We start from the raw sequence: 20,685 nt of genomic DNA, 5'->3' as shown, positions 1-20,685 counted from the left end.
TAAAGAAATCCTCTTTGCGTCTGTAAGAACATCAAGCCAACAACCTCAAACTTCAATGTAAGCGTTTTTGAAATCATGCCATTGGGCTTTTAGTTCATTGTTTCAATAAGGGGTTTTATTTATGGACAGCTTTATTTACGACTCAGGATAGTATTACAGCCCATGGACTTTTTGATTCTTTTTGTCTTTAATATTTTATCTAATTTGATATTTTTTAGTCCATTTTAAACTCTGTTATAGTTGTATCAGAGCTTTATTTCACAAAAAATAGAGTTGCCACTCTTTGGCAGTTCTTTTTTTCCTCAAGCTATCATGATATCTTGTAAATAAACAATAACCCATAGATAATTGGTAGATGACATTTGCTAAAGCGATAGCAAATTTAAATAGTCAATTTGATATCACGAAAACCTTCAGAGTTTATATGAGGCAAAGGAGATGGGCGAACATAGCGTGCAGAAAGCCTATAGCTTCAGATATATGAGAATCATGTTCAATTTGTGAATTTAGTATTTAGAGTTAAGTTCTCATTATTGAAATTTATAAAATTATGATAAACGAAACTTTTCTGAGGAACAATTTCTCAGCAAAATTTATTCTTTTGTTAAAAAATAATGAGGTATTCGTTGGGTTCGAACCCCTAGCAATAAAAATCCTGCCTATCATTTTCTTTCGAGACTAGCACGCTTTTTTTATCTTTTATTTCGAGACTAGCACGCTAACCACTAGACTACACAAGTCCTGATGAACAGTGGCATTTAAATCATGTTTGTAAGATGACCCTTGACTTAATGGACTTAAGTATTTCTCGAAAAGATGCGAATGTTATGTCATAAAAGTATATTTTTAAGGTATAGTGGGTCTTTGCTCTATATTTTTGGTAACCAAAAATGTTTATATTTATGCAAACTTTGAGGATTGACTTTCAAAAAAAAATGGAGCGAAGACCCTTTCATATCGAAAAATAGTGTTATAATATAAGAAAATGACTCTTTTTGCCCTCTTTAGTGTGTGTATGATATTTCATCATCTTCGCTAGCCAAGGGTGACGATCCGCTCCTCTCCTCTTTTCAAAGAGGAGAGGAGCGGATCGTCACCCTTGGCTAGCGAAGATGGATATTTCATAAGCAAAGAATTTCACTCTTCGTGAGATTTTTGCCAATTGTTGAGATTTTACATAAAGTATATTTTATTGTTAGATGAAATATCAAGGAAAATTTTGATATAATTGAGATTTTATTTTTTACCTTCATGTTTGTCACTTTATAGGCTTTTCGCTCGACATGTTCACCCATCTTCTTAAACAAGAATGAAAAAAAAAAATCATAAAATTGACGTAATAAATCAAAACGTTAAAAAGTGTTAAGTAAATTTAATGCTTCTTGATATTGTAAGTATTTTTAGAAACTATTTTGATGACGGTACATGCAATCCCCCCTTTTAAGATATATATGATTATATCCAAATAAAATAATCATTCTGTTTTTGAGGGCTCCTGAGGTTGGGATGGGGATAGTCACTTATGTAATGTATGCAGACTGGCAGCTGGAACATGTTTAAGTCTTACAAGTATTGTGAAATTCTGTAAGATCGCATATATAAATACAAGCATTGAGTGTGAAAATATACGTGAACTATTTATATATTACAGTATATGAAAATGTAGAACAATTATTTGCATACATATTTGCATTCATATACTTTAATTGATCTACTCATATGAATTGGTAGGATTTTTAGTTTATTTTTATTTATGCATGTATTTTTAAATAAAAATATTCAAGCAGCACTCCTGTACCTAAATTTGGATGTTTTAATTGGGAGGTTTGGGGTTCGGGTTAACTGACAATTTTTTTGCCATAGTACACTAAAGGCAATTTTGTCAAATCTAGTCGTAATCCATTTTATGGTAATTAAAATCTGCCAGAAATTACAATTTTGAGAACTAATTATCTTGGTTGTGTACGTTTAGGGATTGTTATTAAACAAGGAACAAAAGTAATAATATTTATACAACTGTATATGCAACCATTTATTTCACTTAAATTTAGCTCTTAATTGTGACCCCTTATTTGTAACAGTGTGTCGACCACTTCATATGTTGTGATATACAGTATAGTCCTATTGCGGAAGTTAAAATGTAAAGATAATATAGCCCCGACAAAAGAACAGTATTAAAACCCTGTCGATCGAATGACGCCTCGATCATCTATGTAGAAAAAAAGGGTGATTTTATTCAAACACGGAAGTAAAATGTACAAGTGATTGTGTGCCGGACTTAACCTTCATGAAAAAGTGACTTCTGATTTACTTCTCAATTGTAAACTCAAGTAAGTAAAATTTACACATAATTAATCAAAGCATTTACCTTGAAAACTTACTTTAGAGTACCGATGCGGAACAATTGTTTAAAGTTTGGTCTTCAATAAAAGTTTGTATTTATACAGTGTCGACATGGGATGTTTCCAATCAAAACCAAAGCCAACAGATAACTTCACGACTATAAGTGGAGATGGGGAGGTGAAGCCTAATGGTGTTGATAACCCTGCTGCCCCCGAACCAGAGCCTGCTGCTCAAGGTACATTTCACTGATGCCTCATCCTTTAACTCATTGCTGAACTATCATTTGAGTCATCATCTGATCATCTGATTTCATGTCTAGATAAATCTGGATCCACCACTTTAATGAGATGATATTGAAATAAACATGTATGCGTCTCTTGATCATTTCAATTTTTTTTTTCATAATTAATAACCGAGAGCTTAATAACCCGGAGGGTTGAAAATGAAAAAAATAAAGTGAAGATGATTTTCATTCCCTTTAAGGACTGTAGTTTTCACATTTTATCTATATGTAGCTCGGTATGGCCTAGATTGGCAAGTGACCAGGAAGTAGAACAACTTAAATACCTGTGATCGACCAAATATATATAGTATTGCAACCATGGATATTAAATAACATTAAAAAACGAAAGTAAATTACAATGATAAAATGATAAAAATCTTATCATAGTAGCATAATAGATATTGTAAGAATGGCACCCAATTTAAAGCTTTGTAAAAACATTTTCATGAAATGATTATTAGTGTTCAATTGAACAATGTGTATTTCTCCTGTAATCATCAAGACATCTACCATTTCATTACATTTCGAACAATCCGTTGACAGTCTGCAAGTAGAAATGATCATTTAAGGTATCAAGACGCATTACAGATTTTATAAAATCTTTAATTAAAACAGGAATGAGGGACTGTAAGTAGAATATTTTTGACCACCATGAAAAAACAACATGTGTTTACATGGTTCCATAATTCATTACATTTTTTATATCCTTCCTTATACAAATGTACATTCAGTAGTTAAAAAAAATTAATTTCCTATCTATGATGTCACCCCTCTTTCTACACTATGTACCAATGAGATATATGTGTAATGCTTGTGATGAGTTCGAAAGCTTCAGCGACAGTAGTTTTGGGGAGTTCTCCTGTCTGTGAGTTTTTTTAAGTTGTCCTTGGGAATACTTCTGAATTTCACTTCCTTTTATGATTCGTATTCTGAGTTAATGCTCCTTGTTGAATAGAGGATGTAGAAACTCGTGGACTTGATTAAGACACAAAATAATGAAATGGTAATACTAAAACTACCAATTATCAAATGTCTCTCAACTACTGTAAACATCATAATTATAACAGTTATTTGGATATTTTGATGGATATTGATATTTTATTTACGGACATACATGTATCTATTTCTTTTCCTGCCTAGAAATTACTTTTTTTTTTTAGAAAATGTTATCCAAAATGTAATTGTATCATTAGTATTAGATATATAAATACCATTGTTGGAACATTATGGAAATCTGTTTTTTTTTTAATTAAATGCAGCCGTGTCCGCTGTTGTCATTATCTTAAATTGAAGCACGTGTTTTTTTAATTTGCTTTGAATGTGTGTTCTTCAATTTTTTTTACAGCTGCAGAAAAGGGCACACTCAGAGCGTTATATGATTATGACGCTAGAGCCGAGGAAGATTTACCCTTCAAAAAAGGCGACATACTGATCCTATTAGATGATAGGTAAGACTGACACCCCCTCCCAAAAAAGGGTATTCAAACCCAAATATTGTATCGTTTTCTATGTGAGAGAAAATATTGTGAAGTCATTTTAATTTGAGCAGTTTTTTACAGTATGAATTGATTATAACTGAGAGCATGTAAAAAAGGTTCTTGGAAGGTTTCAAAAAATTAATTTCCTGAATATCATCATTTTAAAGAATTTTTCATCAATTTTAGGCACTTTGTTGGGGTATCAGGCACATGGTGCATGATAAATGTCAGATGTTCACTTTCAATAATTATTCCTATATCATACATTTTAGGTTATAATACCAAATTTGCAGGTTTACTTTAATTTTTTTTTTCGAAGTTATATGGGAACTTTGAAAAAATAAAATTATTACAGGTGGGAGAATTCAGAATTAATACTTTTTAAACATGAAACTATCTTTTAAGACTTTTGTTTCGAAATAATGTTAACCATCAATATTTTTGGAGTGTGTGAGTGTTACAATAAAATGTATAATACTGTTGTCTTTACAAAACTTACATGTATGTAAATCCTTTTAATGAATGTTTGCAACCATGAACTCCACAAAACTACTGCTAGATATAAAGAAATATTAAAAACAAAAATACTACACAATATAATAGTGTTCCCAGAAATAAATGAGGATTGTTTTTGATATATTTACCTAAAATGTTGGATTAATAACATAAACAATATAATTTAAAGTTACTTTTTTATTTTATGACAATACCCTGTACTTTCTAATGTTACATGCATTTTTCTTGGGAAGCCTCCCATTTATTTGATACACTTCCTGTTGTCTTCTGATGTTAAAAAAACTGATTTTGAAAATAGAAAGCCTATTTAGGTTATGTATAAATAATTTAATTTTGTTTGTATTCTAGCCCCTGATTGGTTAATATCCAAAAAGCTACGCAAATTATTTCTGTATAACCTGGTTTGGTATGGGGACACACACCCCTGACAACGAGCTGAATCATCTGTATCCATACAATCCTCTCATTTCCAGTCCTCGGGATTCATGGAAAATTCCAGATTTGATAAATGTACCTTTAACTTCAAACAATAATTCGATCTTACCACATGTAAACAAACAGCAAGGCTGCTAGGCCTCTGTATCAGTTTTTACCTCCCCTCGCTTCCCATCACTTCCGTTACTTCCGTTACTAAGGTTGTATTATTGAGCGGCAAATTTGAACTAGTTAATAAAAAGCAACGAAATTTTACACCCATAGTTATTTAATGATTTTAAAATTAAATTATAAGGAATGACTCTAATTCTTGGCCAAATTATTCGAGTATAACCTGGTTTGGGTCAGTTTACGCTGTTTTATAATCCGCTTCGCGGATTATAAAGCGTAAACTGACCCAAACCAGGTTATACTCGAATAATTTGGCCAAGAATTAGAGTCATTCCTAAAGTAAGGAATTGTTAAATCTGGTGTTATTTCTGAGACACCGAGTATTTCACCGTCTACTTTGTGCTTCGTGGAACAAAATATGAAAAAAAGAAGAGGAATTCAGTTAAGGAAAATAGTTTGTAGGCATAGTAAACTAAAATTCACAGATCAAAGGAGGCTTGGATATTTTCTCAGTAAGAATAACACTAAATGTAGAAAATCGGGGTTTCATTCTTAGCCCTACCAGCTCTTTCCCTCTGCCGAATTCCTTTTCATTTTACAATATTTTGTCCCAATATTTATTTATAATATATTTTGAAGCAATTATAGACAGTGGAATATTCAGTGTTTCGGAAGTATTTCTAGTTTTGCATTTTTTTTTAATTATAAACGTCTACAATAGGCTTTCTTTTTTCAAAGACACTCATTTTGAACATTAGTAAATGAACGGAAGTATACAAAGAAAATCATAAGTTATTCATGAAAAGTACATATAAAATAAGAAGGTTGCAGGTATTGTCATTTGATTAATTAAAAAACCGACTTCAAACTATAAAAAATATTTATTATTATATTTTGAAAAAAAAAAAATCTCAGTAATTTCTGAGAACACTATAAATGTAAACATATATATAGACATTTGAAAATTTTGTTTCTTCGATCCGGTTTAGATGTTAGTTCTAATTACGGTTGATTAATTAAAAAATGAGAAGGTTTATTTGAAAAGTGCTTGCCAAAACAGAGAAAAAATCTTGTTATCTTTAAATCAGTATTTAGAAAATTCTACAGTCGTTATGAGTACACTATTTACAACTATTTGCAAATACATTTATAAACTATTGTCGGGTTGCATTTTGACTTCCATCTTTCATGTCAATTATTGGGCCATTGCTTTCATACTAATAGTAGTAAATTAAATTGCATGTGCCCTTTCTATATGGATACGTTCGAAGAGAACTCAAACTTCTTTCCTTTAGCAATTGATGAAAATTTCATCCTCTGTGTTAAAACATTTTTTTTCTTCAAAATCACAGAGGGAATTTCCAAAACAAAAATGCCCAACGTTTTTAACAAATAACCAAAATGCTAGTCGCCCGGGTGGCGCAGTGGTTAGAGCGTCGGCTCTAGAGTCGCGGAGTAAGGAGTTGATCCTTACGTCGCGGGTTCAGATCCCACTGTGGGACGTGGAGACCGGTCCTTCGGATGAGACCTTATAAACCGAGATCCCGTGTCGCAGTAGGTGCTGGCACGAAAAAGATCCCTCACTGCTCAATGGCCGTAAGTGCCGAGTATAGGACAAAATTTGCAGCTCTCCACCGGCAAGTGGTGGTGTCTCCATATGAGTGAAAAATTCTCGAGAGGGACGTTAAACAACATACAAACAAACAAAAAACCAAAATGCTATTTATGACAAGGAATACCCTTTTGTAATTCACACTTTGGTTGGGTAGATTATAAAGCAATTTGCGCATTGGTATAGGATTTGTTTAACTAATAACTGTTAAAACTTGTTTTTATATTTGGACCCAGACAAATAAATGGGGTGGGGTAAATTCTTAAATAGGAATCACAACGCCCCATTCTGTCAAATTTGAACTGGGAAAAAGAAAGATTCTGCTAAAAACTCTTACTTTTGTTTATTTCCGATTAAGCGCAAACCGACTTTTACGAACATAAGCATTTTGTACAATTGTTTGTAACATACATGTATATTGTTGAAACTTTAAGTAATAGACTTCCTAACTGTAATTTAAACCAAAACAAACAAAAACTTGATCTTTCTATCAGCTTATTAAAAAATTATTTAGGAAAAATGTAAGTTCCAGATCATTTTTTTTTCTTCAAACAAAAATTTTAAACAATTATATTTTTCTCTGCAGCGCAAGCACATAATAAACATATTGCCATGCTAACCTGTTCACAGTAGCAAAGAATTTCCAAAACCTTTAGAGTGTTTGACATAATCCCTTTTTTCTGTCCAAAATTATCGTTTTTCGATAATAAGAAATATTTTAATGTCTTTCGGTAATAATAAAGATATCCATTGGGTAAATGCAATTTGTTTCTTATAGAGAGCAGCTAAAATTACATGATAATGTTGAGTAAAATTATACTTATTGTTTTGAAAATCAAATTTTCACGAACCCTTTCTTTGGGTACCAGTGTCCTTGAAATCACTAGAACGCCAGGACTACTAAGTTTCAAGGAAAATAATGTAAAGCTTCAATGTCATTAAAACTGAACAAAATAAGAACTATACATAAAATTGCTAAAACGAGAAAAACCTTTTACCCTTAAAATCGAAAATCGAAGTATAACAATTAATTTCCAACATTATCGTTCAATTAAGTGACTCGTGAAGTTTCATTGCTGTCATCATATGATATAGTTATCGCCTGCTCTGCGTCATTTCAGTAATCCTGACTGGTGGTATGCACGAAGATCTCAGAGTGGGTCAGGTAGAAACGAGGGATATGTTCCGTCTAATTATGTTGCCAAAGAAGACACATTAGAAACCTACGAGTAAGTGGTTTTCATCCCACTATGTACTCTTACATCATCTTCGTCGTGATAAATTTATTATTTGTCCTATTTATGACCAGTGTAGCTCACCCAGTTATTTTTATGGTTTATTCTTTTGTTATACAAACCCGAAATCAATCTGATTGTATATATTTCATTTTTATACCAGTAATATGTGTAAATAAGCCATGCAGCAAAGGATGTTGGGATAAAACATCAAATAATTTTTCTAGTATTTTTTAATAATAACTTTTTAAAGGATTATACATACCCGGTATTTAATATAAAGAAAAACTCAGGTTTTGGAAAAGAAGATAATCTATTATTTGACTTTTATTTTAGATGGTATATAGGAAAGATTTCCAGAAAGGAATCGGAAAGAATATTACTTAGTACCGAAAACGGGCTAGGGTCATACCTCATTAGAGAGAGCGAAACTGCACCAGGTCTGTTAATATGTAGATTGTGGTATTAATGCGAATTGTACACTTGGCTATTCAATAGTATATTCCTTAGATAAATTATGATTTTTGTTTATAGAAAATACATTTGACAAATGTAAAATTAATGTATTCCTTTTCAGGAAATTTTGTGTTATGTGTCCGAAGTTTTCAGGAAGGCAAGGGCGATGTGGTGAAACATTACAAGATCAAGCCATTAGATGACAATAAAGGGTTCTTTATAACTCCACGGAGGACGTTGCCAAATCTCCAGGAGTTAATCAAACACTATTCTGGTACTTCTTGTTCCTTATCATCTTATAAAATCAACTTCCCTATGTATCTCAATACAACATACTCTCCAATGAATTAAGGACTTTGTTAACATTTATTCACAATTGCTTCAATGAATGGTATATGTAAGGTGGCGGTGTCTCACACGGCTCCAAAGTAGCTAAAATATAAGTAATGTCTAAATAAAACAACTATTATAATTATGTATAAAAGCTTTATATTCTAGTACTAAATTTATTTATATGGGTAGTGTATATAAAACCGCCAAAATATATTTAATTCTCTTTATCCTGATGATTAAAAAAAAATCATTTTCTTCCCTTCCACTGGACATCATGTCAATTCCACCCAACCCTCTCTCGCGCTTAAATAATGTTTTATTAGTTTAATCTACATAGACTTATTAGTAGGAGTTAATGTAAGGTTTTTGAATAATGTTTCCATAGAAACTGCTGATGGGTTAGGACAAAAACTAGAAAAACCTTGCACAAAGTCAAAACCAGTCATAGATCTGAGCAAAGATGCATGGGAAATTGACCGCGAATCTCTACAACTGTCCAAGAGGTTAGGAGCTGGTCAGTTTGGGGAAGTTTGGAAAGGTAAGTGCATATTTAACGTTGACCACATCTAAGAACCAAAAACTTTGAAGAAAAAGTGCCTTTCTATTTATTTTCTATTTTATCCTTTGGGAATTAATCAGGAAAATGGAATAAGACGACGGATGTGGCAGTGAAAACCCTAAAGCCAGGCACTATGTCTATTGAAGCCTTCCTCTTGGAAGCCAATATCATGAAAAAATGCAAACACGACAAATTAGTGCGACTTTATGCCGTGTGTACTGATAAGGAACCAATTTACATCGTTACTGAGCTGATGTCCAAGGGCAGTTTACTTGATTACTTGCGTGGGGATGAAGGAGCATCACTAAAATTTACGCAACTAGTGGACATTGCTGCACAAGTATGTAAAAATGGAATGAAAATGTTAAATTGTTCACAAAAGGAATAGTGATTCCATCATATTGAATATAGCAGGACGTTATATACATAATTTATCGTATCACAAGCAAATTGCAGAAGTTTTGGTCTTTGGTCCAGTACTTAACCTAAAAAAAGGACAGGTACAAAAAGTTTCATTTGAAATGGAATTTTTTCTCATTTTGTATCATTCATAATTAATTCTCTATAATAATATTAATAAAAAAATTTAAGAATTCAAGGTGAAGGAAGAAGTATCTGTAGTTCAGTCTCATGAACTAATTTATTGACTTATTTTGGCATGCCTTATTCTTTTGATTAAATAAAACTTATGTTAGTCAACCGGAAGTAAGTTAGTCACTGAAAAAATCCCATTAGTGGCACATTTTGCTCTTTGAAAAGGCACATCGATCACCCTTCTTTTCTTTATAGGACCAAAATTTTGGCTCCGGGATTATTTTTTATTGATTTTTCCTCCAAATTGAAATAGATAATTGGAATCTAATTTTGTTACCTGAAGCAAGGGATCACTAAATAAGAAGCTAGACTTAATTAGCCATAATGGAGAATAAAATGAGAAAACAGGATATTATTAAAGGTAGAGAAACAACACAGAAGTACATATAAATAATCTCTTGTGAGATAAATTGATATGCCAGTTTTCCTTAACTTCTTTTTTTATATCCACCTTATTAAATTTGAAAACTGCTGAGAAACATATTTTACTTAAAACAACCAGATGACTGGAATGTGATGAGAGTAGTCCCCTTATAAACCTGACCCCATTCTCCTTATGAGAATTCCGTTTCCTGTGATCTTTGTATTTCATTTTTTAATAGTTTCGAATTGTTTTACAACTTCAATATTCCTTTCAAAGTAAATGCTTTCAGACAGATATAGTAATATTTACTTCCTACAACAGGTTAATGTTATCTCATAAACAGTGGGTTTAAGAAAGTGCTTAGACGTGTACCGGGAAGTGAATTTAGTACTTTAACTTTTTTTACTTTTACATGTGTGTGTAAATAAAGGAGGGCACTTAAAATGTAGAGTAGATTGTAGGTCTAAATTTGTCTTCTTCTCTTGAAAAATACTATACTTTTGTTCATACTGTTTCTGAAGAATAGACCTTTCTGCACGCAGTAAGTTAACATTCATGAAAACATATTTGTGAAGGATGATAAATTCCTGAAAACAATATTGTCATTTAAATGCCATTTGATTTATTTTACCCAATTCCAACAATTATGCACCCTTCCCCAAAGTCAACTACATACTCCTGTAGGAAATACCAACCTAATATTGGATACCTATTTTCAAATCTGAAATGCAGATGTATTGGAGTTTATATTCAAATGCAAAATGTATCCCTTTGGGTATAGTATTCTACGGGGACCGAAAATAATTCACTGAATGATAAATGGGAGGAACTATTTTCAAAACCGAAATTAACAAAGATCACAATACTGAAACATATATTTTGGGTTCCACAACCCACTAGATGATTACAAAGAACAATTAGATGAAGTCATATTCTACCTGTAATTTAGGTCGCCAGTGGAATGGCATATCTTGAAGAAAACCACTTTCTGCATAGAGATTTGGCAGCACGGAATGTATTAGTTGGCGACAACAACTTGGCCAAGGTGGCAGATTTTGGTTTGGCCAGATTGATTGAGGATGATGAGTACACGCCTAAGTCAGGTTTGTGTTTAATCCTGCACAATTTAACATAACTGTATAAAATAAAACTTTGCAGTTGGAATAAACCTGAAAATTAATAAAAAATGTGTTCACCGTGATAAAAAAAATCTCAGAAAGGTAATATTTATAATCTTTTCCTGCTGTCATTCATGTAACCTAAGCGAATTCTTCAAACAATTTGGTGGAAATTTTTAAAATTGTCAGTTTCCTCAAGTTTCACTTTAAATTCTCGTGGAATTAGGTTCATGTGAAATATTTAGATTTGATAGAACCTCTGCTTTAGATGATTATTACTTTCTACCATTTTGAAGGAAAATTTCGAGGGAACGTGTACCAACTATATATTTCCTAATAAAAATGTAGCAATTAGAATTTATTTACATTCACTTATACTAACTAGCCCCCATTACATGTATAGATGGCAATTTATTGTATTATTACAAAAATAAGTATTTCAGCATGAAAAGAAAAAAAAAGTCTCTTGCTGTAGATCTCATTTCAACATTTAGATACATTAATGTTTCAATTTACAGTATTCACTCCCATATATATGTTCATATGAGTCCAGGCTTTTTGACATCATTGACAGCTGCTTTTTCAATAAAAATGGAACTCGTAAATTTACCTACTTTGTCATTGGTCATTTGCAAAATTATTTTGTTAAAAAACATTCTGATTGTACACACAGGTACTCTGAATTTGATATTAAAAAGATGCTTGAGTTTCTGATTTGACAATATCTATGTGGATTTGGAGACAAGGTCTTCCAACAATCGGTTGGAATTCTCATGGGTACCAATTGCGTCCCGTTATTAGCAGACCTATTTTTGTATTCATATGAACCAGAATTTATTCAAAATCTTATACTTGAGAAAAAGAAATCTCTTGCTGTGGCCTTCAACTCGACATTTAGATATATCGACGACGTATTATCAATTGACAATAGTTATTTCCATTCAAATGTCGACACAATATATCCCAGTGAGCTTGAAATATAAGACACCACAGGGTCTGACACATCTGTTTCATATTTGGATATTTTACTAGAAAAAGACGTTAATGGTAATCTATCAATAAAGCTTTGTGATAAACGTGACTTAAGCTTTTCAATCGTCGACTTCCCATTTTTCAAAATTCTTTTTAAAGGCCATCTGCTATGTCTGCATAAAAGTATCTATTTTTAACGGACGAAATATAAGACACCACGCAGTCTGATACATTTATTTTGTATATGGATGTTTACTAGAGAGAGGGCAAACTAAAAAAATTTCTATCGGCAGCTTCCCTCATTTATGCAGCAATATACTATTTTCACCAGCATATGCATATATCTCCCAGTTGATTCAACACACAACAGCATGTTCTGTGTACGATCTGTTTCTTAAAGTAAGGGGGCTATTGACAAATACATGTAAGTAGAAATAAGATAGGTATAAACAATTTTGTTTGAAGTCAACGTTTTGCAATTACATATGTATATGGTCAATTCAATGACCTTGTTTAAAAATACAATCTGTCGTTAGGTCGGATGCTGGATGACGTTTTAAATACAAATTGTTAGTTAATAATTGATATTGAATAATCTGTGGATTACTCCGTTTACCCAATCAAGACAAAGGGCTAACGAAGGTTGTAACCGGTCGAAAGGGGTTTGTGACGGTATATACTGTCGTTCTGTACATATAATCGTCAACGACAATATATACCTACCCTCACTGCACATATTGTCGTCCATCGTACATATTGTCGCCGACGACAATATTTACATGAACTATGAACATTGGCACATTTTGTTGCCGATATATTGATTTGACAAACATTTACTATGGTCGTGAAAAGAGAGAAAGAGATTAACGCACACACACACACACACACACACTCTCACATACAGAGAGAGAGAGAGAGAGAGAGAGAGAGAGAGAGAGAGAGACGGCAGATAGATAAGTAAACAAGTTGCATTTATTCATTTAGTTTAGCATTATTCGTAATACTGTAGGGAGAAAAGATTTTGGTTAGAGAAATTGTGTCCAGGATTGGTGTACACCAGTATGATATGCCAACATACCGGAATTTTTGATTTATCTAAAAAACGAACCTTTTCCTTTTTTTTTTTAGCTCCCCTGAGCTGAAAGCCAATTGAGCTTTTCTGATCACTTGGTGTCCGGCATCCGTCTTTCCAGATGTCTGTCTGTAATTTTTTCACATTTTAAATTTTCAACTTCTCAAGAACCAGTGAGCCAGTTTTCACTAAACTTGGTACAAAACATCCCTGGATAAGAATTCTAAATTCTTGAAATGAAAGACCATGCTCCTTTTAAGAAAAGGTAAAAATAAGGGTGGGTCGTTTAAAAATCTTCTCAAGAACCAACGAACCAGAAAAGCTGAAACTTACAAGGAAGCTTTCTGAGGTAGCGAAGATTCTAAATTGTTCAAAACATGGCCGCCGAGGTAGGGTGGGGCCATTACTAGTATAGAAATCAAGGTTTTACATTGAAATATATAAGAAAAATTTTAAAAAATCTACTCAGGAACCTTTGGACCAGAAAAGCTGACACTGAAGATGAAGCTTCCTAGGATAGTGTAGATTATAAATTGTACAGATCATGGCCCCCGGGGGTAGGGTTGGACCACAATAAGGGATCAAAGTTTTACATTGAAATATAAAGGAAAAATCTTTAAAAATCTTCTTCTCAAGAACCATTGGGCCGGAAAAGCTGAATCTTATGTGACATCTCACTGACGGATTGTAAATTATAAATTGTTCAGATTATGGTTCCGAGGGGTAGGATGGAGTCGCAATAGGGATATTGGGAAAAATCTTTAAATTACTTCCTCTCAAGAATAGCAATGCCATGATGAATCATAATAATGTGGAAACATCGTCTGGTAGTGAAGATGATTATTTTTGTTCAAATCATAGCCTCTGTAATGGGGCCTCAAAGGGCAATCATTATTTTAAACAGGAATACAATTATATTGGGAAAAACACCTGATGTAGAACAGCAGTGCCAAAGTAACTCAGGTGAGCATTTGTGTCCATGAGCCTCTTGTTCTCGTTATATATACTTAAAGATTCAATGGTAATTTTATTTTCAGTGGTAATGATTATCTGGATGATATTTTTGCGTTATGCATGTACCAATAAAATTGAGGTTGGGGTCGAACATTTTAGTTCACTTGAACTGAAAGCTTAAGTGAGCTTTTCTGATCACACTTTGTCTGGCGTTTGTCTGTCCGTTCGTCTGTAAACTTTTCACATTTTCGACCAATCTTGCCAAAAAGCATCCTTGGACAAAGGGGATTCCAGTTTGTTCAAATGAAGGGCCGCGCCTTATTTCAAGGAGAGATAATTAAGAATTGATGAAAATTTATTGACATCATTTCAAAATCTTCTCTCAAGAATCACTTTGCCAGAAAAGTTGTAGCTTACGTAAAAGCTTCATTATAAAGTGTAGATTCAATTTTGTTCAAATCATGACCCCCGAAGGTAGGATGCGATCAAATTTTTACCTCAGGATAGTAAGGAAAAAATCTTTCAAAATTTTCCTCTCAAAACCACTAGAGCAGACAGTTAATACTTATGTGAAAGCTTCAAAACATAGTGACATAGTGTACATTTAAGTTTGTTCTAATCATGACCCCAAGGGTAGGGTGGTGTCACAATGGGCAATCAAAGTTTTCATAGGAATATATAAAGAAATCTTTAAAATCTTTTTGTGGGAACAACAAGTTCCTGATAAGTCATATTTATCCTGAAGCATCCTCAGGTAGTCTAGATTAAAGTTTGGAGATTATTTGTTTAAATCATGACCCCTTGGATGCTATGGTGGGGTAACAATGGGCAATCAAAGTTTTACAGAAAAATATATAGGAAAATTCTTTAAAAATCTTTTTCTCAAGATTAGCAGAGCAATGATTAGTCATATTTATATGGAAACATCGTCAGGTATTGTAATGCGACATGTACCAATGGACGACAATATGAGTAATTAGGGAAGAGTACAGTGCATATTGTCGCCGGCGACAATATGAACAAGACGGCATGCGTACCGTCACAATCGCGCTGAATAAAATAGTCTGCGAGACACGTCAATGTGATTAACGCTCCAATTACATTCACAAAACTACAAAAAAATGTCCTTATGGAACAATATCTGTGTGGCGACTATGTGTGCATTGAGGGTAGGGCACAAAAACGTCGATAGCGACAATATGTACGTGTAACTTTTCAGCCAGCTACAATATGTACCGGTGGACGACAGAATGTGCATACTGTCGCCGACGACAATATGTACAGAACGACAATATGAACAGTCACATTAGTGATCTTATCCTTACCTTATCCTATCTCTGATGTTTCCAGGGGTTCTTTTTTCATCTGCTTTTTAATTAGATTTCTTAGCTTGATTATTGTCCATTTCATGCAAACATTGTTTCATGTTTCCATTAAGAATATTTGAATTAAAAAAGCCCAGAGAACCACCAAATTTTACAAAATTTGTGTCAATGCCAATAAAATATTTTCTTAAAAGAATAAAAACGTATCATATAAGTGTTAACTTTAGATTATTAATCATATGAAATGCCAAGATTAACAACACGTCATAAAATTGTAATGTGAGTTATGAACGCTATCCTGTCTGAAGTGAAGAAGACAAACAATCTTCTTGTTTTGCAGGTGCTAAATTCCCAATAAAATGGACGGCTCCAGAGGCCGCTCTATATGGTCGATACACAATTAAATCTGACGTATGGTCTTATGGTATCCTTCTGGTAGAAATCGTCACGCGAGGACAAACGCCATACCCAGGTATCATTCTCATAAATTTCAGTGTCATACAATACTTTCCGACAGGAAGTAAATATTTTATAAAACTGAAAATATGAGAGAGAGAGAGAGAGAGAGAGAGAGAGAGAGAGAGAACTGAAAATGAAACGATCATAAGATTACATATTTAAAAACGCATGGAAAAATTCATAGTTATCAGAAGAAATTCAGTGTGTTCTTAAATAAATTGCTAGCTAGTAAAGCCAAATATAGAAAGCAATTGTTTCTGCATATTAAAAAGCATGGAAAAATGCATATTTATCAAAAGAATTTTAGTTTGTTCCTTGCAAGTTTGTACAGCTAAAGATATAAAGTAATTGTTTTCTTCATTTCGTGATCAGAAACGCTGTCATTAGTTGTTGCATGCATTTTGGCAAGATTACGACCTACAATGTATTGAACTGTGTAGGGAGAGGCTTAAACTGCCCAAGCCTGTTGTTCAGTCTTAGTTAAATATGAATAAAAGATTGTTTTAATAACATCCATGTACTGTATGAAATACATATACACGTTCTAAACAAAGCACACTTCTGTAATGAATTTACTCTTAATTTTGCAAGTGGAAGTAATTGTACTGATTTTATGCAGGAGACAGTGTGCACGTAAACATCAACTTATTTTAAAAATAAGTAAGCTGACAAGGTATTGATGAATATATCAAATGTGCTTCGTTTTAAAATGTGTAATGAAAGCTATACATTTTAAGAGCATCAGCCTACTTTTAAAAGTACATTTGGAAAGATGTCAATCAAAATGCAAACAACAACATGGTTGTCCATAGTTTGAGAACTGAATCACGGCTAAAGGTTCCAATTACTACCAAAGCAATTTTTAGAAAGCGTGGTTCTAGAAGTGAAAAAAAAAACACGAATGTGCAATATATCATCATTGTTATCTACCTTATTATTTTTTGTTCAATTCACATATTTTAAGTCAACACACTTTGAAAAAGATATTATATCACTGTGTCGAAACTAACAATCTGCTATTTCACTATTACAGGAATGATGAACAAAGAAGTTTTAGAACAAGTGGACCGTGGATACCGAATGCCTAGTCCCGCCCATTGCCCTGAGTCTATGTACGAGATGATGCTTAAGTGTTGGGACAAAAAAGCAGCAAATAGACCTACATTTGAGTACCTGGCTGGATTTTTCGATGACTACTTCATTTCTACTGAGCCTAATTATAAGGACGCCGATGATTATTAACCGTGTAAAATTTATAATGTTCAAGTTTTTATTTAAGGACCTTTTTTTTAAGAAAAAAAAAGACAAAATAATTGTTTTCAGCAAGGAAACAACTTACCTCTTGGTTGTTCATGTGCATACCACAAGAGAGAGAGAGAGAGAGAGAGAGAGAGAGAGAGAGAGAGAGAGCAATCTGTATTTACATTAAAGCTAGGTTCATCTGAATAGAAATATTTTTATCTTAATGCCACCATTTAACTGAATTGGTGATTAAACTGATTTTTTCTAAAGTTAATGAACTATGTATTATAAATTTTTGAGTCAAGTTTAATTGCTGGAATAAATCATGCTTCAGAGCAATATTGACAATCTCTGTACATATTCCATTTGTATTCAATTATTTAGATTGTTAATATTTGTTATTCAGTAATATACTTAATTGTAAATAATGACAATATTTGTGGATTTTAGCATAAATTGTAATATTCATTTTTTTAGTCAGTTAATGAATTTTTAATAATTGTATGGTTTATATTTAATTATTTACAACAAGTATTTTGACTACAAAGACCGGTGAAATGTTCCACAATTATGAAATCATAACGAGAAATATAAACTTTTGTCTGTTATCTACCTTGTATAGGGTTGGTGTGAATAATAGTATGGTTAAAGCGTCATGAATTAGTAAAATGACTCGCATGTCTTGTTTACTAAAAATAACAACGAATGAAATCACTCAAAACACCTAAGTGCACATATCCAAAAAGGGACTTTTACACTCCAAACAAGGGCTTAAAACATTCCATGAATAAGAATGGAAATATAATATTATATTTGAACAATCAGTTTCTTGAGTATAGAAATATAACTTCTAATATAGCATTGAATTATATTAATGACAGTATGATTAGTTAATTATTAAGTACAGGTAATTTTAATTCATATTAAAATCATCCTGTCCAACGTTAATCTTTAAAAACGAAACTCTGAGTAAGTAAGGCGTAAAAAATCATTCAGGTGCAAGGTAACTCAAAAATTTGAGATCACTATCAATTTATGTGATAGATTTTTTTTATAACATTTTGACTATGAATTGCTCCGCTTAAATATTGAATACAGAGGGCTCTTAACGGATGTGACTGGTCGACAGGAGACGATTCGATATGCAAGAGCATGTTCTTTGTATAAACAATTTCTTTCAGGCTACTGGCAAAAAGGTTGATGATACAAGGATATCAAAAATCTTGTTTGAAGTCAAGATTTCGCTAAATCTATGGTCGATACAATGACATTGTTTGTAAATACAATCTATTGTTAGGTCTAATGTTGACTGAATTTTTCATATAATTTATAGACCATTATTTTAATACTGAATTGACTACGGATTTTTCCGATTACCCGATCATGACAAAGGACACACAGCGGGTATGATCGGGCGACAGGGGATACTCACTCCTTCATGGCACCTGATCCCACCTCTGTTTTTGGAGTTCCGTGTTTGCTTTGCTAATTATTTGTATTGTTTGGTTGAACTTTTGTGCGTGATTACTGTTCATTATCGTCACATTTCATTTCTTTTAGGCACCTGATCCCTCCTATGGGGTCTCCAGGGGTCCGTGTTTTTTTTCCTGTTCACGCGTATTCCTTAGTGGATTTCTGAGTTTGATCACTGTTCGTTACTTAAACTTTTCATTTATTCAAATAATTCCTTGCACACAGAAAGCAAATAAATAGATAGATAAATAAATTAATTATTAATATCGATAGCAAGATTTTATACTTTCATTCAACCATAGTGGTACAAAACTGTTGTTTCGATCATAACTTCTTTGAATTTTAGATTATGTTTTAATGCCAAAAATACTGTAAAATATTTGCAATGTTGAAAATTATTATTTGATAATTGTGAAGCAGAAATGAATTCTTAGATGGTTATCTAAATTAAACTTTCTCTTATTTGCTGTATAAGAAGTTTTTCATTCTCCTCAAAAATGAAATTATTTGTTTCATTCTTCCTCTGCATTAATTCTGAGTTAAGGATGCATTAAGACATTGATCTTTCTCATCTGAAATTTTCTCCTGTTCTATAAGATAAGGCAGCATTGTGTGTATGATGAAGAGTAATGAGTTCGTTTTCTTTTAAATTATTACTACAGATTAATTAATATAATCCTTCCTAATATCTATCTCAAAATACGTTATATAACTGTGTCTGATTATAAACAATCTGAAACTGAAACCAGTTTATTTGATTAAAAACATATTATAACGTATATGTATTCAATGGCATTGTAAAATTGTTGTGCAATTAAAATACTTAGATATGATGCATACACACGTTAGAATTAGAACAAAACATCAAAGTTCCGGAAAAGTAAACTATTTGAAATTCAATTTGAAAATATCGAGATATTTTTCCATGGAGTATGGATTGTCTAATGTTTAAGCGATCGATGCAACCAGCGATTAATGAGAAAGGGTTGATAAAAGTTTTCCACGAATTGTACTGACTATTTCAGAATTCAAAATCCAATATCCGTTTTAATTGCTACCGTGTTTGTTTGCAGAACATGTACAATCTTAATGTAAATAACCTAGAATGGCTACAAAACATTTTATTTTTTATCTCAAAATTTAAGCTAACGTAAATTATAAATCTAAAGATTTGCCCAAGAGAGAGAGAGAGAGAGAGAGAGAGAGAGAGAGAGAGAGAGCAGTTCATTTTAAGACAACCCGAAGCCTAGTTATAAGCCTATAACAGTAATCGACCTTGTATAATTGGTGTAAGGATAAGTATGACTGATCCAATTTATCACAGTATTCTTCGCATTATCGGCGTTAGCAATTCTGTAAAGACTGAGCTGAGGGTGCCCCCTAGTTTACGGACTGCATAACGGAAGATAAATGTCATCTTCCTTTAGTTGTGGATCAAATATTCCGTGATCAATAGAAATGTTCTTTTCAACACCACTTCAGCTGCTGTTTGTTCATCATAGATAAATAATTATTTGTGTATTGTTAAATCTATCTTGATAGTAAATTATACAGGTCTCTCCGACAAATACAAAAATATTATGAATTGTAATAACAATTGAACTCGATGTTGATAAGGCAGGTACCTCTTTAAAGGAGCCTGGACACAGTTGCATTGCAAAACAACTTCAGTTAAATGATTTGAACTTAAATGAATATTCTAAGAATTCAATGACAACGACCACTTCAAACACCTGCATTTGTAAACAGGC

The 20,685-nt window shown here is 32.6% G+C and overlaps 1 protein-coding gene across 1 annotated transcript; it reads left to right on the top strand.

Moving 5' to 3' along the window:
* The first annotated feature begins 2,405 nt into the window (after window positions 1-2,405).
* LOC133206344 (tyrosine-protein kinase SRK2-like) lies at window positions 2,406-17,965 on the top strand. Its single transcript, XM_061342300.1, has 10 exons — window positions 2,406-2,578; window positions 3,972-4,074; window positions 7,900-8,007; window positions 8,350-8,453; window positions 8,591-8,743; window positions 9,188-9,340; window positions 9,442-9,701; window positions 11,269-11,422; window positions 16,101-16,232; window positions 17,253-17,965. Exons 1-10 carry the CDS (start codon window positions 2,455-2,457, stop codon window positions 17,459-17,461), a joined length of 1,500 nt encoding a protein of 499 aa, XP_061198284.1. The 5' UTR covers window positions 2,406-2,454; the 3' UTR covers window positions 17,462-17,965.
* Window positions 17,966-20,685: the final 2,720 nt, after the last annotated feature.

This window comes from Saccostrea echinata, unplaced genomic scaffold, assembly GCF_033153115.1.
Source record: "Saccostrea echinata isolate AGI-Se365-2 ecotype Australia unplaced genomic scaffold, CSIRO_AGI_Sech_v1 ptg000002l, whole genome shotgun sequence".
In the NCBI taxonomy this organism is placed as follows: domain Eukaryota; kingdom Metazoa; phylum Mollusca; class Bivalvia; order Ostreida; family Ostreidae; genus Saccostrea; species Saccostrea echinata.
The sequence above is the reverse complement of the archived record's forward strand: the minus strand, read 5'-3'. Positions and strand labels throughout refer to the sequence as shown.